The sequence below is a fragment of the Bufo bufo genome, chromosome 2, assembly GCF_905171765.1.
Source record: "Bufo bufo chromosome 2, aBufBuf1.1, whole genome shotgun sequence".
Lineage (NCBI taxonomy): Eukaryota > Metazoa > Chordata > Amphibia > Anura > Bufonidae > Bufo > Bufo bufo.
The window spans coordinates 73,267,123-73,291,639 of NC_053390.1; the positions used below are offsets into that span (position 1 = coordinate 73,267,123).

General features: G+C 41.9%; 1 protein-coding gene across 1 annotated transcript in view; it reads right to left on the bottom strand.

Moving 5' to 3' along the window:
• Nucleotides 1-24,517, bottom strand: part of LOC120990710 (von Willebrand factor A domain-containing protein 5A-like) — a 47,927-nt gene that overhangs the window by 13,397 nt on the left and 10,013 nt on the right. The window contains exons 6-14 of the mRNA XM_040419615.1: nucleotides 20,147-20,316; nucleotides 19,913-20,001; nucleotides 18,168-18,312; nucleotides 17,637-17,716; nucleotides 10,933-11,047; nucleotides 8,328-8,486; nucleotides 7,444-7,547; nucleotides 6,026-6,246; nucleotides 3,765-3,860 (exon numbers count right to left, since the gene is read on the bottom strand). Of these exons, the coding sequence (XP_040275549.1) occupies nucleotides 3,765-3,860; nucleotides 6,026-6,246; nucleotides 7,444-7,547; nucleotides 8,328-8,486; nucleotides 10,933-11,047; nucleotides 17,637-17,716; nucleotides 18,168-18,312; nucleotides 19,913-20,001; nucleotides 20,147-20,316 (1,179 nt within the window). The remainder of the gene's footprint in view (nucleotides 1-3,764; nucleotides 3,861-6,025; nucleotides 6,247-7,443; nucleotides 7,548-8,327; nucleotides 8,487-10,932; nucleotides 11,048-17,636; nucleotides 17,717-18,167; nucleotides 18,313-19,912; nucleotides 20,002-20,146; nucleotides 20,317-24,517) is intronic.

Consider the following 24,517-nt stretch of genomic DNA (forward strand, 5'->3'; position numbering starts at 1 on the left):
AAAAGGGTTGCCCAGGTCTGTGTCAGCTGATTGGCTGCAGCAGTCACGTGAGGTGGTCTCAGCATCATAGCTGCAGGACAGCCACAGTGGGAAAACCGCAGCGGTGGGGCACTTTCCAGGTGAGACATACTTTTTTGTTAGAATAAGATAATATACTACAACTCCTGCTCCATTCACCTCTCCCTGAAGAAGAATCATAGGGTGGGGATTTTGGATTTGTTCCAGTGCATGGTACAACTTGGTTCTGACATAATATGTGCTGTATTGTGCTTTGTTCTGGTTCTGCATTGATGTAACAAGCTTTGTTCTGGTGCCCTATTTACTGTATGTGCTTGCTCCTGACACCATTCTTATTTCTTCCAGCACACACTTATGGATGAGTTTAATATTGTGAGTGCAGATAGGAAGGGATCTAAATTATCTGCATGCAAATATACTGCACATATTACACAGCATGTAATCAGGATTTTTATAACCCTATCTGTGGATGTTCTGAACCCCCAATGGGCCTCACAATCTAAGTTCCCTATCAGTATGTCTTTGGAGTGTGGGAGGAAAAGGAGATTTTTGTATAACTTACCAGTAAAATCTCTTTCTCGCTCTTCATTGGGGGACACAGGAACCGTGGGTATAGCTATGTCCTCTAGGAGGCATTGACACTAGTAAAAGCTGTTAGCTCCTCCCCTGGCAGCTATACCCCCTCCAGCCTGAAGAGAGAGCTTCAGTTTGTGTACAAGCAGTAGGAGAAGCAAGCCAACCAAAGAAAAACACGTGGAACACCAACCATGTCAAAGGACCCAACGGGGTTCTAACCAGCAACAGCCACAACTGTGGTCGAACAACAATACTAGGTGGGTGCTGTGTCCCCCCGAATGAAGAGCGAGAAAGAGATTTTTCTGGTAAGTTATACAAAAATCTCCTTTTCTCGCCCATATTCATTGGGGGACACAGCAACCGTGGGACGTCCAAAAGCAGTCCACAGGGAGGGAAAAACCACAGACCCATGGAAGCAAGTGTCCCTGCAGGCATCTAAGAACTGTCGCCTGCAAGACCATGCGGCCCAAGGCAGCGACCGTCGATGCATAAGTATGCACCTGATAAATTTTTGTGAACGTGTGTAAGGAGGACCAGCAGCTGCCTTACACAATTGTGCAGCCGAAGCGCGATTCCTCCGAGCCCAAGAAAGCGCCCACCGCTCTGGCAGAGTGAGCCGTGACACCTAAGGGTGGAACCCTGCTCCGGGCGCGGTATGCCTCAGCACTTGCAGACCGAATCCAACGTGCAATCGCCACCTTGGAGTCCGCCAATCCCTAGCGAGGACCCTCCGAAGACAAAAAAGGGTTTTCGCACACCGGAAGGGACTGGAGGCTGCCAATAATGATCAGAGCTCTGACAACGTCCAATAATGTAACTCCCTTCCGTAGGGTGTGAAGGAGAGGGACAGAGAAGGAAGGACAATTTCTTCATTTATATGGAAGTCAGAGACCACCTTCGGGAGAAGAAGGAATGGGCCAGAGAACCACCTTATCCTTGTGAAGAACCAGGAAGGGTTTTCTGCAAGAGAGCGCCCCCAACTCGGACACCCGACTGATGGATGTGATAGCCACAAGAAAAAACTACCTTCTAGGACAGGAGCCGGAGAGAGATCTCCCGCAAGGACTCAAAGAGAGAAGACTGGAACTCTGAGAGAACTATATTCAGATCCCAAGGCGGTAAAGGACGGTATGGAGGAACCGTATGTGCCACTCCCTGAAGGAAGGTTACCATGGGCACCAGGGGAACCAGAGGACGCTGGAAAGCTGCCCCAGGACAGAAGTGCCAACACCTGACCCATCAAGGAACTAAGGGCTAAACCAAGGTCCAACCCTGATTGTAGAAGGATAGGACCGTGGGGAAAAAAAAAAACGGAGTGAGGGGATGTCCCGGCTTTCACAGAAGCCCAGGAAGTACCTCCAGGTCCTATAATAGATCCTGGATGATGCAGGCTTCCTGGCACGAGGGTTTTAAGAGCCACATCTGACTCCGTAATACCCGGGGTCAGGAAGTCGCAGCGAGTGGCTGCGCGCTCTATGTCTAAAGATCGCGCTGTTTCTTAATGGTAGCTTTCTGTGTTTGCCTTGCAATCCTTTTTGTCTCACTCAGGCATCCGTAGCTTCTTCTCCTCAGCTGTTTCTTGTCCGGCACTCCCAACCTCCTTATATTCCCCTCTCCCACTTCTCTGGTTGCCAGATATAAAGCTTCCTGCCTGGATTTCTATACTGACCCATTGGAGCTGTGTAGCTGTTATTCCTGGTTGTCGTACCAGAGCATTACCCTCCGGATCCCTGTTGGTCTTTTGTTGTCCGCTGTTGTCGCCCACCTGGGATTATATGTTTCGGCAGTATTGTCTGTCCTCTCCCTGGTGTTTTCCTTTAGTGTTAGTGGTGCGGACTAGTGTTCCCACCGCCCTATTCACTACTTAGGGCTCATCTTAAGGAAAGCCAGGGTTTAGGCACGTGATCGACGTACGGGTGAGAAACCCGTCTAGGGACGTCAGGGCAGTCAGGTGCCAGCCTCAAGGTGAGTTAGAGGTCACCATCTTTCCCTCTCCCTTGGACAGGGCCTTCCCTTTTCCCTCCCTTTGTGTCACGTATGTGATTGGCACGCCGTTCGTGATAATCATAGTGTGGATGACGTCCGCTGAAAACTCTCTCCACGTCAGAATGGCTATACCCACGGTTCCTGTGTCCCCCAATGAATATGGGCGAGAAATCGGAGTACCTGGAGGAAACCCACACAAACAGAGGGAGAACATACAAACTACATGCAGATGTTGTCCTTGGTCAGATTCTAACTGATTCTAACTAAATTCTAGGACCTGAGCACTGCAAGGCACTATGTTGCCCAATGTCTACTCTATGGTGTGTGGGGGTTGTTAATTTACTCTTTACTCAGGTTGCAGAAAGGATGGGTGCACTCCTGCCTGGTGATCATGGGAATACAGCTAAATATATATTTATAAGACACATTCCCCCCCCCCCCCCCAAAAGTGGGGGGAAAATGGCCGTGCTTCTTATAAAGCGAATACCAGTGAGCGCTTCCGTTATGGAAGCACTCACTAGTATGCATTAGGTGCCATTAGCGGGGAAGAAGCGCTGCTTCCGGTACTCACCCATCCTGGTCTTCTTTGCTGGGGCCGGCGCTGCACTGTCCTGACCCCGTACAGCGTCAGGATGTAGTGAGCGCACTATGACCTAACTCTGCACGCTGTCAGGTGACAGTGCAGCGCAGGCCGGAGAAGACAGGGGAACCCAACTCCTGCCGGAGATGAAGAGGAGCCGCGGCGCATGAGAGGTAAGAGGAGTTTTTTATTTTATTCTGACCTGGAGTCTGATGGGGGTCAGAAAAAAAGGGCTTATTTGAGGTCTGATGGGGTCTCACATAGAGGGCTGATATGGGGGTCTGATATGATGTCCTGATAATGGAGGTTTGATGTGATGTCCTGATATTTATGGGGGTCTCATCTGAAGATCTGATATGAGGTTCATATATGTGTATATATATATATATATATATATATATCAGATATGTTGCTAAGGGAAAAACAAGCTACTGCGTCTTGATAATGATTTACAGATGTAGCACTCAATGCCTTATCCCTCTGCTGAGCACCACGATGCTATACCAATGATAAACGATATATACATGTCATGTGTATGGGTCATTCTAGAAGGCACAGAAGTAACTTTCATGCCCAAAAAGTTCAAAGAAGTAACACTACTCACTCGCTCTTCGCTGAGACATACTACGATACCCCATAACTAATGGTCCACCACTACCCATTAGTGGCATTGACAAGTCAAACGAGGGATACATCACACCTGGGGAAATAAATGAAGGAAAACAACATTTAAAAAAAACATGATTGTTATGTCATTTCACATGGACAAATAAATGGGGATTAGTATTTGTAGAAATGCTCATTGCTAATAATTGCTCTGTGTAGAGGTGCTCATTCATTGGGTAATAGTCTCAGTAAATCGCAATAGATCGCCCCATGTAGACAGGGATCTGCTCCCTAGAATGAATAAATCTGTATAGGGACAAGCAATTGCAGTAGTGATCGCTAGTCCTCATACAGTGGAGGTGATTGCTGCATGTAATTGCCGCTCTCATCTCCCTGATGATCCATTCTTTCCTGATAATTGCTTGATCATTCTAGATAATTGCTTATAATATCAGTCCATGAATACACAGCAAAATTTCACAGGAAGTCTGAGAAGATCCCTGTTTAGAGGAAACTAATAATCAGTTGCCAATATCATATTCTGTGCAGTGTATGAGTTCTCACTTTTGATGTACCAAAAGGTTTTGACATAATCTTGCTGTACTAGAAAGGATTTCATGGTGTGACATCTGTTGTTGCCCCCATGATGCAGGATGGCAGCTCAGTCATACCCAGACAAGACAGTCAAAATGATTGGAGACGGTAATGGCGTTCGAGACAACACAATCCTTGTTAATAATAATGTGATAACTCTTAATGTTGGCCTGCAAATTGTAAGAAGCCCTAACGGAAGTTGGCCATGAAAATGGCTGATAAGATCCATATTTTGAGACCCAAACCAGGTCTATGGTGGTCTTCTCTGTGCGGGGGGCAATGTGTGCACGTATTCTCATTATTTACTCTTCTTAGTGTAACCCCTCTATTCTAGATAAACTCTTCTCAAACTTCCACTGTGAGACAAGGAATTATTGAAGAGTGCAGATCTTCTTTAGCAACATCCAAAACTCCTTCTCAAGAGCATTCAGGTATTTACTGTAAAATCTTTAGTGTGACTGAGTGAAAGTGTCCAAAGCTTCTTGTCGTACATCAGCCCATTTAACCAAAGGATCAAATGCTCAAAGATCTCTGAAGCCTTTGCTTATGTTGATAATGACATCTCTTAGAAAGGACTCAGGTTATTGGGGTAGGCAGTGATACGGTGCCTTCACACGGTGCACATCTGTGTGCAGAAAAGCTGCAAGAAATCTGCACCAAAACCGCACCAAATAAAAACGTACATAAATCCACACTATTTATCACGGTTTTGATGTGTTTTATGCGGTTTCCATTGGAAAGGGTAAAATTCACAACAATTGACACTCTGCAATTTTCAGTAGGTCGATTTTCACTGGGCTGAAGAACTGCGAGTAATCCACACCGTGTGCAGGCACCCTTAAAAGGGTGCTGCCGATATGGTCAGTGATGTAAAATGATAAGGTTTATGACAGCCACTACTATATGGACACTGCACAGTTCTATTATATGAGCACTGATATGACCACTTCTATTATATGAGCACTGATATGACCAGTTCTATTATATGAGTACTGATATGGCGAGTTCTATTATATGAGCACTGATATGACCATTACTATTATATGAGCACTGATATGACCACTTCTATTATATGAGCACTGATATGGCCAGTTCTATTATAATCAAAATCCCTTTATTGGGAGCCGCTTAGGTGAACAAAAAACGTGCAGAGGGTAGTTACATTTCGGCTAACACATAGCCTTTATCAAACACCCTGTGTTTGATAAAGGCTATGTGTTAGTCGAAACGTAACTACCCTCTGCACGTTTTTTGTTCACCTAAGCGGCTCCCAATAAAGGGATTTTTTGTACCGGACATGCTGCCTCCATCTTTATTCATTGGACTGTACATTCAGGAGCCCTGATGGATCTAGGACTCCAGGCAGGCTGCTGCATTCCGGATGACCATAAGTTCTGGTGAGTGCGACTCCACAACACTTCTTTTGCATCAATTCTATTATATGAGCACTGATATGACAGTTCTATTATATGAGCACTGATATGACCAGTACTATTATATAAGGCACTGATATGGCCAGTTCTATTATACGAGACCTGGCATGGCTGGTTCTATTATATAAGCACTGATTTCATAACACAATATGTAGGTTGATATGAATGGTTATATTATACGGGTACTAATATGGCTAGTACTTTTATATGAGCAGACACTTGGTATTTTTACCATGCATAAAACCTGGAGCAGGGATGTCTCTTCGTACTGGAGGACCTTCCACTGGAGTCTTGGTGTCTTTATTAACAGCAACAAAGGCAGTAAGCGAGGAGATGACTCCAGACTCTAGACTGACCTCCAGGATCCTCTTCTTCCGATCCTCGGATCTAGAGTCCTTTTCACATTGCAGCTCAGAGATCAGAGACTTGGCTGCCAGTCTATGGATGGTGGGTCTGAGAAAAGAATGGGATTTAGTAGATGGGTAGATCTATGATTGGTTTGCTGTCAGTGCGGTCATTGTGTACAGTGGTTTCAAGAAGAATCCATGCTCAAGAAGTTAAATCAGAAGAAAAAATCTGGTACTGTAAACATGTTTTATTGATCACATTAAGAGAAAGAAAATAATCATACCAGGTATAGCAGGTATCATACCTTTTAAAGGGGTTTTCCAGGTGTTTTATACTGATGACTATCCTCAGGCCATCAGTATCTGATCAGTGGAGGTCTGACACCTGGGACTCCCGCCGATCAGCTTTTTGAAAAGGCAGCGGTGCCCGCAGTAACACCGCGGCCTACTTCAGCTTTGCCTAGGCCAGGTGACTCTACGTTCATCGGCCTAGGTGCAGCTCAGCCCCATAGAAGTAAATGAGGCTGACCTGCGATGCCAAGCACAGCCGCTATACAATGTACGGTGCTGTGGTTCATGAGCTGAGAGGTCATGGCACTACTGCGAGCGACGGTGCCTTCTCAAACTGCTGATCATCGTATGATGTCTGACCCCCACCAATCAGATACTGATGACCTTTCTAGACAATCTAGAGGATAGGTCATCAGTATAAAACTCCAAGAAAACCCCTTTAATGTCTAATAAAATATAACCAATTTAACATAACAAGCTTTCAAAACAAGTTAGGTAATTCATCAAGCAAAGTATAACAAAATGTCTGAAAAAGTACACACACACATACATATATATTGTATATATTTATACGAAGAAGCAGAGATCTGATGTAATAAATGGACACTTAAAAAAAACTAAAAAACAATAAGGGTCATTTATTAAGACTTGTGTTTTAGACACCGGTCTTAATACCCCTTGTACTGAATGTGCCTAAGTTATGTAGAGGTGCGTATTCACTGCCTGTCCAGGCGGTTCCGTTATGCTTGCCCATAGACCTCTATTCTCACGGGTCAAAATGGAATACCTCTAAAAGGTTTCCATTTTGAATTCCGTCTTTTGAATTTCGTTATTTTCTGTTATAACCATGTTATAACGGAAAGATATAAAGTAATTCATAACGGTGATGTGAACCCGCGCTAAGGCTGTTTTTAACGTCTTTTCCGACAATGCACTGGTGGATTTAATTCATTGTGTCACCCCATTACTCTGTGGGTTTGTTCTGTTTGACAGTGAATTATCCTTGAATTACCTTTCAGCTTTTTCCACTTTAAGAGGGAAACGAATGGTGTTCTTCAAAAGCTCATCCTTAAAGTTGTACTGCAGGCAAACCTCACCCTCCGCTTCAGTCTCCACCTAGAAAGTGCAAAAGTAAGCTTAAATGACTCATCAATGGTGTTACACAGTACATGTACATGGGCAAATGGTTGAGGGGTCTGAATACTTTCTATATAGTCAACCAATAAAAGGTGCGCAGAGGAGGCTTCTATTATGAAATGAGCATAGACTCACCCCTACCAAAGGCATTTTGCCTAAAATAAGCACTTCTTGTGTCATGAGAGGATTCACTCTTAAGACGTGATTGGCAAATGGTTCTGTATATTCTTAGGCCCCTTTCACACGAGCGAGAATTTCGTGCGGGTGCAATACGTGATGCGAACGCATTGTGCCCGCACGGAATCCGGACCCTTTGATTTAAATGGGTCTGTGGGTTTTCACACATGTTCTATATTCTGCGATTTTCACGCAAAGCTGGCCCCATAGAAGTTAATGGGCCTGCGTGAAAATCGCATTGCATCTGCAAGCAAGCAAGTGGATGTGATTTTCACGGATGGTTGCTAAGAGATGCTGCTTATAAACATTCACTTTTTTATCACGCTCGTGCAAAAAGCAGTAAATCGCATTGCACCCGCGCGATAAGAACTGAACAACTGAATGCAATGGCAAGCAAAACTGAATGACTTTGTTTGCGAAATCGCGCAGTTTTCACTGAACGCAGCCGCAACGCATCCGGGCATAATCCGGACACGCTCGTCTGCAAGGGGCCTTATTTTGCCGCTAGCTATTACAAATAATGGTGAGAATTTTATGAGTGGGGTGTTTGGGATCTAGAGCTTTGGACCCGATCATACCTACCTTTCCTTTCAGTTGGGCATACACAATGGACCTTTGTCCCTGGAAGATGGCGGTGGGGACCTTAGACAGGAGAATGGCTTCCAAGCCAGAGGGAAGAGACCAAGTCAGGGAGACATTCTTCACAGTGGGCTGTAAGGGACATTTTAGAGCCCGAAGAACCTAGTAGGCAAAAAAAAAAAAACACAACGTTACGATGATTGGACTTCTTTATTGAAAATGTTACTTGGGTTCACCTGCCTCCATGTGAAATTGTGCTAATTTTTAAATGTTCTTAGCTAATGACTCTGAAGGTAAAGGAATCAGTCTTTAGCGGCAGCAGATTGCCCTGGTATGAACAGAGATGTACTGACTTCAACTCCCCATACAGAGGGGATGATAGCTGCATAGTCATCTCTCCTCGCTCTGTCAATCAGGATGAAAAGGGAGGGATTGGCAGAGGAAGCAGGAGGAGCAAGGGTGCACAGAGTGACTTGGATCCGCCCTCAGTGCACTTAACTGATCATTAGCATATGGATTAAAAGTATTTTTTCTCCAGGCTTAAGCAGACCCGATCACTGAAGTGAAAGATATCATTACATTCAGCTGAGCTAGCCACACTGATGTATCCTTCGATATCAATGATTCGTTTTTAAACAGGTCATTACTGGGAGAAGGGGTGGGTTGTCATGAGGAAACTATATAAGATACAGCATTAAAGGGGTTGTCTCACTTCACCAAATTCCATTTATTATGTAGAGAAAGTTAATACATGGCACTTACTAATCTATTTTTTCATCACATTATGTTTCCATGGTTACGACCACCCTAGCAATGATGGTCATGCTTGCACACTATAGGAAAAAGCACTAGCCTATAGGCGCTCCCACTGTCCCGGTCACCAAAGAGGCCAACACTTTTTCCTATAGTCTGCAAGCACGACCACCGCTGATGGATTGCAGGGTGGTTATAACCATGAAAACAAGCAGTGTATAATATGATGGAAAAATGAATCCAGCCAGCAAAGGAGGCAATATGGATAATAACAATGCATTAGAAAGGGGCTTGATAAATGCCATTTGCTGAGGTGAGACAACCCCTTTAAGCTTTAGTTAGTAGGAGCTCATCTATTGCGGAAGGATGCAGACAGAGATTCCATATCATCTGTTCCTTCCTCCTCATAGTTGCTGCTCAGAATTATGGACTCCTCATAAATCACAAGCTAAGTAGTATTCTCTATTACTTGAGATTTATTGTATCTGTTTGTATTACTGCCTCATTAAATCAATTGCTTTAACCTATTTTAATCAACTTGACTCATAAAAGTACCCTTGTAAAACACACCTAATCTAATACTATTATAATTAGTTAACAATAAGATCCATTACACAGTTACCATATTTCATCTTAACATTTGCTGGAAACCCTTTTAAGAACTATTCCCTCAAGGGGTATGTAGACTTTTGCAACCAGTTTTGTATTCCTCCAATGTATCTGAAATAAACAGTGAAGCAACTATAAAATGTATGGTCGGCGAAGTCCGTGAATAGCTTCAGTATTTGATATTTAAACTGGAAAGCCACTTTAAAACTTGGATCCGAACTCGGCTTCGGTTCCGAATGGTACCTCGGATCCAAATCAAATACCGAAGTTATTTACCGAAGTCTTGAGAGACTTTGGGAATAACTGACTTCGCCTCATCGGAGGCCATACATATTGATGCTGTACAGAGACAGATCTCCGTACACATTAATCCGAAGTTTTGAGCGAAGCGACTTCGGATCTAGGATCTGAAGCTCGCTTCCCTCATCATTGGAGATCTGCTTGTCTCCATAGCTGCAGAGTACCAAACCTGCATGTAGTCTGATCCTGCAGTCATGCTTTATTTCTCTCTGTTCTTGATAACCTCCATGTAGTAGTAGAGGGGGCAGATGACAATGACATGACTGCAGAATTAAGTACAGGGCAGATTTACTTATAAACTGTAACCATAAAGACATAGGTCTGCATAGCAGCTTTCTACCTTTGCATTGTTTGCAAAAGTACAGACACATCCTCAGCATAGGTCATCAGTATCAGATCAGCAGTGGTAGGACACCCGGGACCCCTACCAATCAGCTGAAAGCTGCGGCACTCAGTGGAGCGCTATGGCCTCCTTGCAGCTTACCGAGCACAGTGTTGTTCTTCAATAGCGGCTGTGCTTGGTATTGGAACTCAGTCACATTCACTTGAATGAGACTGAGCTGCACCTAGGCCGTGCGATCGATGAATGTGAAGACACTGACCTACGAAGAGGCTGTGGCATTCATTGAAGCACCGCAGCTAATCACTGGGGTTGCAAGAAGTCGGACTCCCGGCAATCTGATACTAATCACCTATCCTGAAGATAGGTCACCAATATCTAAATCTTGACAACCCCCATACAATGCATTTGTATCTGAAGCACAATAGTCTAGTAGCATTGTGGTCCTGGGAAGTCTGACGGGCGTCAACATCTACAATCCACTTCAGCACATCATCGGGACGTCCATCAGCACAGGGGTGTAATGTGAACACTGAAATTATGCATGTTGCCCCCCCTCACTTGGAACTTCGAGAAAGAAGCCCAACCAAGAAGGCCAGCACTCACCTTGGTTTGCATTCTGTCTTTGCCGGTGATGAACTCAAATGTTCCACCACCTGCTCGGGCCACACCTTTGATGAGGGATGTGGAGGCGCCCTCACCGATCCCAAATGCGAAGCATCTACACAAAAGTCAAGAATATGAAGGTCACAATGTGATATGTCATACATAATCAAACCATACAAAAATTGAGTACCAAGAAACTGGTATCGGGACCTTAAAATGGTTCCTTATATTCACAACTGAAGGAACAGAAAGTCAGAAATGGCCAATCATGGATAAAATATTATATACAGGTGAAACTCGAAAAATTAGAATATTGTGCAAAATTCCATTTATTTCAGTAATGCAACTGAAATATTGAGACAATTAAAAGGCTCAGGAACCCTTTGCTCAGGGGATATGGATTATTTAGGGTACTTTCACACTAGCGTTTTTCTTTTCCGGCATAGAGTTCCGTCCTAGGGGCTCTATACCGGAAAAGAACTGATCAGTTTTATCCCCATGCATTCTGAATGCTGAGCATTCCGTTCAGGATGCATCAGGATGTCTTAAGTTCAGTCTTTTTGACTGTTTGGGACGGAGATAATACCAGATTATCTCCGGCCAAAAATTCAGAACACTTGCCGGAATGTCGGATCCGGCATTTTTTTCCATAGGAATGTATTAGTGCCGGATCCGGCATTTAAAATACTGCAATGCCGGATGCGTCCTTCCGGTCTACACATGTGCAGACAGAAAAAAATGACAAAAATAAATGCCGGATCCATTTTTTTGGGATGACACCGGAAAGACTGATCCGGCATTTGAATGCATTTGTAAGGCTACTTTCACACTCGCGTTTTGTGTGGATCCATCTTGTATCTGCACAGACAGATCCGCACCAATAATGCAAACGCTTGTATCCGTTAATAACGGATCCGTTTGCATTATTCATAAAAAAAAAAGATCTGTCTTGACTTACATTGAAAGTCAATGGGGGACGGATCCGTTTTCAATTGCACCATATTGTGTCAGTGAAAAACGGATTCGTCCCCATTGACTTACATTTTAACCCCTTAAGGCCCTATTTCACCTTAAGGACCAGGCCATTTTTTGCAAATCTGACCAGTGTCACTTTAAGTGCTGATAACTTTAAAACGCTTTGACTTATCCAGGCCATTCTGAGATTGTTATTTCGTCACATATTGTACTTCATGACACTGGTAAAATAAAAAATAAAAATTAATTTTTATTTATAAAAAAATACCAAATTTACCAAAAATTTGTAAAAAATTGCAAATTTCTAAGTTTCAATTTCTCTACTTCTATAATACATAGTAATACCTCCAAAAATAGTTATTACTTTACATTCCCCATATGTCTACTTCATGTTTGGATCATTTTGGGAATGATATTAAATTTTTTGGGGATGTTACAAGGCTTAGAAGTTTAGAAGCAAATCTTGAAATTTTTCAGAAATTTTTAAAAACCCAATTTTTAGGGACCAGTTCAGGTCTGAAGTCACTTTGCGAGGCTTACATAATAGAAACCACCCAAAAATGAACCCATTCTACAAATTACACCCCTCAAGGTATTCAAAACTGATTTTACAAACTTTGTTAACCCTTTAGGTGTTCCACAAGAATTAATGGAAAATAGAGATACAATTTCAAAATTTAACTTTTTTGGCAGATTTTCCATTTTAATAATTTTTTTCCGGTTACAAAGCAAGGGTTAACAGCCAAACCAAACTCAATATTTATGGCCCTGATTCTGCAGTTTACAGGAACACCTCATATGTGGTCGTAAACCGCTGTACGGGCACACGGCAGGGAGCAGAAGGAAAGGAATTCCATACGGTTTTTGGAAGGCAGGTTTTGCTGGACTGTTTTTTTTTACACCATGTCCCATTTGAAGCCCCCTGATGCACCCCTAGAGTAGAAACTCCATAAAAGTGACCCCATCTAAGAAATTACACCCCTCAAGGTATTCAAAACTGATTTTTACAAATGTTGTTAACCCTTTAGGTGTTCCACAAGAATTAATGGAAAATAGAGATACAATTTCAAAATTTCACTTTTTTGGCAGATTTTCCATTTTAATATATTTTTTTCGGTTACAAAGCAAGGGTTAACAGCCAAACCAAACTCAATATTTATGACCCTGATTCTGTAGTTTACAGAAACACCCCATATGTGGTCGTAAACCGTTGTACGGGCACACGGCAGGGCGCAGAAGGAAAGGAATGCCATACGGTTTTTGGAAGGCAGGTTTTGCTGGACTTTTTTTTTAACACCATGTCCCATTTGAAGCCTCCCTGATGCACCCCTAGAGTGAAAACTCCATAAAAGTGACCCCATCTAAGAAACTACACCCCTTAAGGTATTCAAAACTGATTTTACAAACGTTGTTAACCCTTTAGGTGTTCCACAAGAATTAATGGAAAATAGAGATACAATTTCAAAATTTTACTTTTTTGTCAGATTTTCCATTTTAATAAATTTTTTTCCGGTTACAAATCAAGGGTTAACAGCCAAACCAAACTCAATATTTATGGCCCTGATTCTGTAGTTTACAGAAACACCCCATATGTGGTCGTAAACCACTGTACGGGCACACGGCAGGGCGCAGAAGGAAAGGAATGCCATACGGTTTTTGGAAGGCAGGTTTTGCTGGACTATTTTTTTGGACACTATGTCCCATTTAAAGCCCCCCTGATGCACCCCTAGAGTAGAAACTCCATAAAAGTGACACCATCTAAGAAACTACACCCCTCAAGGTATTCAAAACAGATTTTACAAACGTTGTTAACACTTTAGGTGTTCCACAAGAGTTATTGGCAAATGGAGATGAAATTTCAGAACTTCAATTTTTTGGCAAATTTTCCATTTTAATTAATTTTTCCCAGTAACAAAGCAAGGGTTAACAGCCAAACAAAACTCAATATTTATGGCGCTGATTCTGTAGTTTACAGAAACACCCTATATGTGGTCGTAAACAGCTGTACGGGCACACGGCAGGGCGCAGAAGGAAAGGAATGCCATACGGTTTTTGGAAGGCGGATTTTGCTGGACTGTTTTTTTGACACCATGTCCCATTTGAAGCCCCCCTGATGCACCCCTAGAGTAGAAACTCCAAAAAAGTGGCCCCATTTTAGAAACTACGGGATAAGTTGGCAGTATTGTTGGTACTAGTTTAGGGTACATATGATTTTTGGTTGCTCTATATTACACTTTTTGTGAGGCAAGATAACAAGAAATAGCTGTTTTGGCACCGTTTTTATTTTTTGTTATTTACAACATTCATCTGAGAGGTTAGATCATGTGATATGGGTATGATTTTTGCAGGATGAGATGACGGTTTTATTGGCACTATTTTGGGGTGCGAGTGACTTTTTGATCGCTTGCTATTACACTTTTTGTGATGTAAGGTGACAAAAAATGGTTTATTTAGCATAGTTTTTATTTTACATTTTTTACGGTGTTCATCTGAGGGGTTAGGTCATGTGATATTTTTATAGAACCGGTCGATACGGACGCGGCGATACCTAATATGTATACTTTTTTTATATTTATGTAAGTTTTACACAATGATTTCATTTTTGAAGCAAAAAAAATCATGTTTTAGTGTTTCCATAGTCTGAGAGCCATAATTTTTTCAGTTTTTGGGCGATTACTTTGGGTAGGGTATGATTTTTGCGGGATGAGATGACAGTTTTATTGGCACTATTTTGGGGTGCGTGTGACTTTTTGATCGCTTGCTATTACACTTTTTGGGATGTAAGGTGACAAAAAATGGTTTATTTAGCATAGTTTTTATTTTACATTTTTTACGGTGTTCATCTCAGAGGTTAGCTCATGTAATATTTTTATACAGCCGGTCGATACGAACGCGGCGATACCAAATATGTATACTTTTTTTTTATTTGTGTAAGTTTTACACAAACAAATAAAATGATGTTTTAGTGTCTCCATATTCTGAGCCATAGTTTTTTTAATTTTTTGGGCGATTGTCTCAGGTAGGGGCTCATTTTTTGCGGGATGAGGTGATGTTTAGATTGGTACTATTTTGGTGGGCAAACGCCTTTTTGATCGCTTGCTGTTGTACTTTTTGTGATGTAAGGTGACAAAAAAATGGTTTATTTAGCACAGTTTTTATTTTTTATTTTTTACGGTGTTCATCTGAGGGGTTAGGACATGTGATATGTTTATAGAGCCGGTCGATACGGACGCGGCGATACCTAATATGTATACTTTTTTTCCCCCCTATTTTTTACCAATTTTTTTTTACTTTATTTGGGGAAAATGACGTTTTTGTTTTTACTTGAAACTTTTAATTTTTTGGGGGGAAAACAAAATTTTTACAATTTTTTTTTTTACTTTTTTTTTTGTCCCACTTTGGGACTTGAACTTTGGGGGGTATATTACTTTACAATGCATTCCAATACTTCTGACTCGGGAAACATGCCGTACCGGTACATCATGTGTCCTTAAGGGGTTAAGTCTAGATGGATCTGTTTGGCTCCACATAGTCAAACGGTCACCAAAACGCTGCAAGCTGCGTTTTTGGGACCGTGTAAAAAACGCAACAGAGACCAAACGCAGCCAAATTGATGCATTCTGAACGGATCCTTTTCCATTCAGAATGCATTGGGGCTTAACTGATCCGTTTTGGGCCACTTGTGAGAGCCCTGAAACGGATCTCACAAGCGGACCCAGAAACGCCAGTGTGAAAGTAGCCTGGGTCCATTCACACGTCCGTTTTTTCTTTCCTGATCTGTTCCGTTTTTTGCGGAACAGATCTGGACCAGATCTGGACCCATTCATTTTCAATGGGTCCTGGAAAAAATCGGACAGCACAATGTGTGCTGTCCGTTTCCGTTGTTCCGTTCCACATGTCCGTTTAAATATAAAACATGTCCTATTCTTTTCCGCAAAATTCGGATCCTGGTACAATACAAAGTCAATGGATCCGCAAAAAACGGAAGACATTCGTATGTCATTACGTATGTCATCCGTTTTATGCGGATTCCTTTCCTGGAAATTACATTTTAATTTTTTATTTTTATTTTTTTTCAAAGAAATCCAAACAACTTTATTTGCTTATTGAAATTTATACATGTTTCCGTTTTTTGCGGATCCGCAAAAAACGGATGACATACGGATGACATACGGAAACATTTTCAGGAACAACGGATCCGCAAAAAATGGACCGAAAATCGGGATATAGAAAAATACTGACGTGTGAATGTAGCCTAAGACTGATCAGGATCCTGATCAGTCTGACAAATGCCATCAGTTGGCATACGTTTTGACGGATCCAGCAGGCAGTTCCGGCGACGGAACTGCCTGCCGGATTCCTCTGCCGCAAGTGTGAAAGTACCCTTAGCTGACTAGAGTGTGACATTTTGAGCCTAGAATATTGAACCTTTTCACAATATTAAAATTTTCTGAAATTGTGACTTTGGGGGTTTTCATATGCTGGAAGCCATAAACATCCAAATTATAACAAATAAAAGGCTTGAAATATCTCACTTTGCATGTAATGAGTCTCATATATTAGTTTCACCTTTTAAGTTGCATTACTGAAATCAATGAACTTTGCACGATATTCTAATTTTTCGAGTTTCACCTGTAACTATTGGGCTTTCATGATAAATCAACTGTCAACTAAACCTTCCCACCACAAGGTAGTGGGCTGAATACTAGGACCTATATGCTGAATACACCATAAAAATGGGTGCCAGTCATGCTGACCTCGACCCAGCAGATAAAGCATAAACAGCAGGTGAGGTGAATATTTTTTCTGAGAATGTTTCCCAATCATGTTTCATAGAACCTTGGTGATTCATGGAACGAGGTCAGAAAGTCAATGTAAGGTCTCATGCACGCGGCCGTTGTTTTGGTCCGCATCCGAGCCGACGTTTTGGCGGCTCGGATGCGGACCCATTCACTTCAATAGGGCCGCAAAAGATGCGGACAGCACTCCGTGTGCTGTCCGCATCCGTTGCTCCGTTCCGTGGCTCCGCTAAAAAAAATATAGCATGTCCTATTCTTGTCCGCGCATTGCGGACAAGAATAGGCATTTATATTGAAGGCTGTCTGTGACGTTCCGCAAATTGCAGAAACGGACGCCATCCGTGTTTTGCGGATCCACGATTTGTGGACCGCAAAACACACCACGGTCGTGTGCATGCGGCCTTAAACAGCAGCCACAAGAGATGTCACTTTTATTCTAAGAAATTTTGGATTTCTGCCTGCTCAATGATGGTATGTGTCAGGTCAGGCAAAGTATTCAACAATTAGTAAAGATAACACTAGTCTTAATATTAATATCATACTGGTAACTGGGTACTGCTCTCCATATTAATGTAATAGAAAAAGTAGCATTGTCTTTCTTGGGAGAACAAATGTTTGTATTTTTAATCATGTATATTTAATACATTTATTTTTTTTAAGGGAATTTTATGGAGCTCTTTAGTTTGTTTTTTTCTAAAGTATTCAACAAATCTGTGCAAGAAGACAGGAATGGCCGAGCAACATGCAATGTCTTGTCCATCACCTGACTAGGCGGTTTATTTGAGGTGGAAGTAAGCCAAGGGGTTCAATAAGTTGGGTAAAAAAAAATCCATGGTTACTCAATGGCACAAATATTAGGGATATATCAGTGTATTAGGGATAGAATGGGTTGAGACTGGCACAATAACACAGTAGGATTGTTGATATTACCTGTGATTATTAACATTTTTCTGGACTTCATCAATCACTGCTTTTGTGTTCCCAACCTCTCCATCCGTGAAGAGAAAAAGCTTGAAAGACCATAAATTGAAAGAGTTTAAATGCATCACACAATCTAAATTAAACTACCCCTCAAAATAAAACATTCTACCACAGATTATGCTAGTAATGCAAAATGAAAAGCCAGAGGGAACAAACCAGCTGAGCTCACTTTACCCCACCCTCATACAGCGTTGTTCACAGGTACAGCAAACAAGACTATTTCAGCCAACATCTATTCCTACGTACCGCTCATACATTTGGATGCGTAGCTCAACTAAGTGTTCAAGTGGTATACTAGTTTCAAGATACTAGAGGCCTCATTGTCTGCTATTCCCCATGTGCATCTATACAAGTTGAACCTATTAAATGCCCACTGCTAGGGGACAATCTCATAAAAAATGTAATGTGGTGGACAGGTACCTGATTATCAGTTAGACAGTAAGTAATACAAAAGGTTTACAGATTTTTTTAGTGACTTACCTGTCTTGGGTGGTCTGGCCTCCCAGCGGTATCATAGATTTTCTTCAAAGGGCTCAAGATTTCTGTTCCTCCAAAGTTGGCTTTCATCTCATTGACCTTCTTAACAGCTTCTTCCATGGATTGTTGTGTATACTCCTTACTCTCCCTGAAGAATACAAATAAATAAGCTAAGAGAAAGGGTAAGAGATGCCAACTTTGTCTTGTGCCTCAAGAACTCATAGATATGCAGTGTCCCACTATGTGCTACATGTGGGCACTTTAAACTTTTGCTAATTGTCATATTAATGTATTGTGATATCAAGCTGTAATTCCTATTATCAGGCTGTTTAGTTGGCATTACATCTATTTGCCCCTAGGTGGTGCTGGCATCACTTATATAAATAGTGGGGGTTTGTTACATGGGAGAGTAGAAGGAAATTAGATTTGGAGAGAAGAAGATAAGGGAGTAAGTTCCTGCAGGAGCAGAAAAGGCCTAGTCCACAATGTAGCTGGCATTTTATCCCCTTGGCCCTGATCATGCTAAGGGTCTATTCACAGATCCGCAATTCCATTCCGCATTTTGCGGAACGGAATTGCGGACCCATACATTTCTATGGGGCCGCACGATGTGCGGCCCCGATCTGGAATTGCGGACCCGCACTTCCGGGTCCGCAATTCCGATCCTGAAAAAAATAGAACATGTCCTATTCTTGTCCGCAATAGCGGACAAGAATAGACATATTCTCTAAGTGCCGGCAATGTACGTATTTTGCGGATCCTTGGATCCGCAAAACACACACGGATGTGTGAATGGACCCTAAGGGAGCATATAGAACAGTGAGCCAGCAGCATAGCACAGACCAGTTAGTCTACGTCTGGATATAGAGAAAGTCTAGTGAAGGTTGGAGCTAGTTTAGCTAATGGAATTCACAAGCAACAGTGGCCAGGAGGAACCTAAAAGTACTTTGACACAACCGGATGATTAGTGCGCAAAATTATCCTTTACCACATGCCTCTATGGACATAGTGGACCGTAATTCCTTCAGTGAGCATCCTTTCCTAAGAATGGAGCAGAAGACTGATGCCTGCCATTAGGAAGTCGCCCTGTGGATTGCTACTGACCAGTAAGAGATATTATATTCAGTACCTGAGTGCTAGAGTGTGGACAAAGTATAGAAAGATATAGAGAAAGAAGGAAAACTCCTCAGATTACAATTACTAAGCATGCTATAAGGAATACAGCTGAATCCATATTTATATGATGGCTTTTCTATCTACATGAACTGTACTGACTACCTGAAGACAAGTGATCTAGTAAAAGTTCTTTTGTTTATAACAATTGACTCCTCATTCTTTCTACCAACTTCATGTGCACCTAATGGTGCTGGCGTCACAAACAACCGGGGTCCCAGCCTCCAAAGCACCCTAAACACCTATACCATCAAGGGCACCTCAACTACCATCTGGCTGGTGATCCTTGTACTAGAGAGTGCCCCGGAGGATTTAGTGCTGTCTTCCCCATCACTGCACGCCAGCCAAGGGAGGCTCTGCTAACCGTGAGTACAAACAATTACTACCCCCATCGTCCCACTGTGCCTCACGTGTTGCCCCTGTGGTCCGGTTCGCTGCAGATACACGATTGATTAGAGAAACAAGGTGAGTGTTACTGTATAAAAGAAATAAAAAGCACAACCTAACCTTTATCGGGCCCCAAAAAGTACAAATGTGTCTACATACAGTACCAAAGCAAAGCACATTAAACTCACGTGAAGAAAGACTCAAAACGGGAACCAAATCCAAAAATATTAAAGTAACACCCAAGAGGCAAACTCTTCAATAGAAGGATGAGGGTCTCCTGCATAAGAGAGAAAAAAAAGCAATAGATTATAGCCACGTCCTCACTCGCACAATTTAGGCATATGGACTATTCTTCAAATCACTACAAATGGCTGCTATATAGATGGTTATTTTTAATAGCGGACTGGAATGATTTTACTGACCTTTGCGCTGTCAATACGTTGTGGAGCATTTGGCTTTGAATTCATTGCACACTCCATACTCCCGGACCGGTCCACCACAAAGATAAATTCTCCACAGTTTGTCTGTTCCTGCACAGCTGGGAAACTGGGATAGAAGTTCAACATGGCGACAGGCTCGGTCATCAAAGATCCTAAAAAATAAGAAAAGAAATCAGTTAGAAATCACAAAAGATGGCGAAGTAAGAAGAATTTCATGTACATCAGGCATCTCCTGCCAGTAGAACTATGAATGTTTTACGGGGTTTTTCCACTTTATATTATCCTTACCTATTATCCTCAAAGATACAATGTGTCACCCTGTTGGAACCCCCATCGATCAGCTGTAATTTATATGGAAACCAGGCAGTGTTCAATTTACCTACAGAAATCCTACAGGGGAAACTAAGGATTACACAGTGTCCATTCAAATCTATGCTCTGTTTGCAGGACAGGACAGGTCTTCCTTAGGGATACCCCATGTAACAGTTCAGGATGAATATACTTGGACAACAAAGCCAAGAAGAGTGGAGAGGCTCTGACAGGCCAATGGCCACAATGGTCTGAAGAGAAGTCAGGGATGAAGCCAAGGATTGGATCAATGAGCAAAAAACTGAAATGTAGTTAGGTGGAGCCAAAGTTAGATCGGTCAAATCCAAAAAGGAATAGACCATGGTCGGACGGAGGTGTGAGTCAGAGCAAGTAGGACCAGAATCAGGATCATTGTACGAGAAGTAGCATGTGAAGGCAGTTTAGGTCAAGGCCAGGAACCAGATCCCAGGAACAAGGATATATGGGCCAGAAGACCAGAGTCCAGGAACAGGCCAAGAGTCGAAACCAGGAACAAGGCAGCACGAGTAAGATACTGTACCACACTTAGAGGAGCTGGACAGAACCGAAAAAGGGTTGAACTGAAAAAGGGTTGAACGGAGTGAGAAACCTGGCTGGGTTTACATAGCAGGTCCTAATAAGATCATCAGAAACAACCCAGGAGAATTTATCAACAGGGCCCAGAACCAGGAACAATAAGTCAGAGTTCACACGTTGCAGCCATGATACAGTTGAAACCATGCAGATGTCCATGTTGGCATGATTTGGGCTGAACCATAAACCAAATGTGTGTACCCAGCCAGAACCAAAAAAAGCCTCATGCTACGACCATGAGACAAAAACTATTGGACAGAAGTTGAGTTATGTATTTATGGTAACCACGGCAAAGCTACTGGAGAAGAGCTTATCAGGGAGGGAGACAGCCTCAGCAAACATCTGGTATGCAACTCTGTCACCTCCTCGACTGGTCAACATGACCCATTTATTATAGCATATCTACCGTACTATAATCAAATCACATAAGCCTGAGGTTTCCCAGACTGACTTACAGATGTACCATGGTTAGCACTCCCGCTGTTAACTCAAATTTCTTAACTCATTTCATTATCTTGAGACAAAAGCCATTGAAAAGCAATTGAAGGTGTTTGCTTAGATTAGATAAAGAAACACAGAAATCTCAGAAAAAAGGAGTGCTAACCATGAGACCAAGTCTAATGTGAGGTTTTGAGCTGAATTTTTGCTGAACTAGAGTCCATAACTAGTGGGAAACTAGAAGGGAATGAAACCAGGTAGTAATTAGAAAAGAGCGAAACTTTGTCTCACTGGCATTCCGGTGAATAATGGTAAATCCATTTGCGGTAAAATATAAGATGAAAAACAAGTTTCTACCGTATAATTTATTTTCGTGTGTTCTTTTGTCCTATTGGTTTCGGTAGTAGAATCAGAAGTTGCAGCAACTGCACTCTTTTGACAAGGAGGGGGTCCAAATTTCTTATTTTCTGTCTGGATGTTGGCTGTCCACAAATATGGGACTACCTGCTGAATTCCTGTCATGCAAAATGCGATCTGGAAGGACCATAATTTCACCCATAAGTAACTGGCACATCAAAAGAGTTCATAGAGAAGAAAACGAAAAAAATCACTAAAAATGGAAAGCAAAGCAGCGGTGCATAGAATAAAGGACTAAAGTAATGAAACAAGTTAAAGAAGTTGTAGAACCAGCACCACACAATGCCAACAGGTTGTGTCTGGTGTTGCAGCGCAGCTTCAGTGATGTGAATAAGGCTACATTCACAAGAACGTATTTTGTGTCCGTGTCTGTTCCGTTTTTTTAGCGGATAGGATGCTGACCCATTGATGCTGATCCATATGTCCGTTTTTTTTTTGCAGATGCGCAATTTGCGGACCACAAAACATACGGTCGTGTGAATTTAGCCTAAACGATGCTCTGGGGTAAGTGGCAGAAAGGATCCATTGGAGACTGGCTGTTGGAGATTGGGAAGAGAAGCCAACATGGAGACAGGAGGTGTCAGAAGTCTGCTGAGTTATTGGGGACTTCTCAATAGCTCAGCTCTCTGGCTTCCTTTGTGATGCATCCTCCCTACCACCAGAATTCTTCAGAACTTAAGTCACCCATATAGTGCGAAGCAAAATGTATAGGTTTGTATCAGGTTTAATCAAACTGTATAATCCAAACTGTTACTTCATGGTGACCTCTTAAGTAGTTTTCCACTGAGTGCAGCACAGCACCCGCAGGGGTTCAAACCATCCTAAAGGCTCAGCCCCTTTCTTCAGTTTTGGCTTGAAGGAAATGTCACCACAACAACCTTAGATATGTGTCCAAATATTAGATAGGTGTTAAAATTATGTACCAGTTGATGATAGGAGGAGTATGGTAGGTTTTCCTGCTAATTGCAGCAAAGTATTACTGACTCCACTGTAGCTCCAGGCTAGGCAGGATGATGCGATGCTCCAGAGTCCTGAGAAAGAAGCGACTTCTGCGGGTGAAGATCAGAAAGCCTGAAGGTATGGCCATCGTGGCAAAATAAGTTCAAGCATGGCCTTGGCTGATGCAGGTTTTGCTTTTGTACTCTGGTGATACTTTCTCTAGGGATCCTGTGGTTCCTTCAAGAGAAGCCAACATTCCAATTTTGATATTCTCATCCTCCGTGTACTGACTTTTTTTTTTGTAGAGGACCCATTGCATCTTCTGAAAAATTCTTGACTATATTTCTTGGCCTATTGACCATACTCATCATGCAGTACCATACATGGTGCATGGCATCCTGTTTTCCTTTTGGCTTCTTTGTTTCCAGGCTACTGTATTATGATGTTTGTGCGTGTTCCTCTGCAACATAAGTATCATTTGTCCGGCTGCCAATACATACTTCAACCACCAGATGTCCCACTGTCCTTGTTTATTGGTCATATGTGGATTAGTTTTTTATGATAACATGAATTTGTTTTTGTTGATTTTTTTTCCCCAATAGTATTTACTTAAATAAATTTTGATTCAATTTGTTAATGTTTTGTCCAGCAAAGTTTCAAGTTGGTGAATACTGTTTGTATGCACTGGGGCACTTAGGGTTAATTATATTGAATTAATCCTCTGTTCATTTTAGGTAGGAGTCACGTGGGTGGTGACTGACATTGTGCACCCGCATCTGTATGGAGCAGACTGCTGTGGCGAGCCTGCTCCATACGTGGCAGGTGCTGGGTGTATCATACAATTTATTTATTTTTTCAAAGGTTTTTGAACATTTTTTTTTTTCCAAAGGTTTTTTTTTTTTAAGTAGTTAAAATAAGAGCTATACAAGTTTTCTATTGCAGCAAATCGTATTGAGCCACAGAATAAGGCCGCCATGTTATTTTTAGTGCAAAGTGAACAAAACGATGTCAAAACCCCAAAAAACTTGGCAGAATTGTTTTTTTTTGTTTTTTTAATTTTACTCCACACAGAATTTTTTTCCTGTTTTCCAATACAAGACATGGTAAATTAAATGGTGGCATTAAAAAATGCAGCTTGTCCCGCAAGAGCCCTCTAAGCCCTCATATGGCCATGTAAATGGAAAAATAAAAAAGTTATTGCTATTGGAACGTGGGGAGGAAAAATAAAAGTGTAAAATTAAATAGGCCAGGTCTTTAAGGAGTTAAATTACAAGAGCTGCTGAATCTTTTCCCATAAAACTATACATCAATCTCCTCTGCTCCTCCTGCTCTATAACATTCTGCCTGTACATGAAACTGCATTTTAATGACAGGTTCTCTTTAAACCACTTTTCACATGAAAATATAATTTCCAATCTTAGAAGACTATATATTCCCAAGCTCAGTTTATACATATCTATATTAAACTGTTCTCTGATACAGGATATGATGGATCCACTTTAAGTAGGACCTTTCACAGCTCCTGACATGCCTGTTTTAATAGCCACATGTATTCCCCATGTAATAACAATTCTGGAACATCTATTCTTATGACTGTATGTTGTTCCATTCCCTTATTATTTCTACTAGAAGTTATGA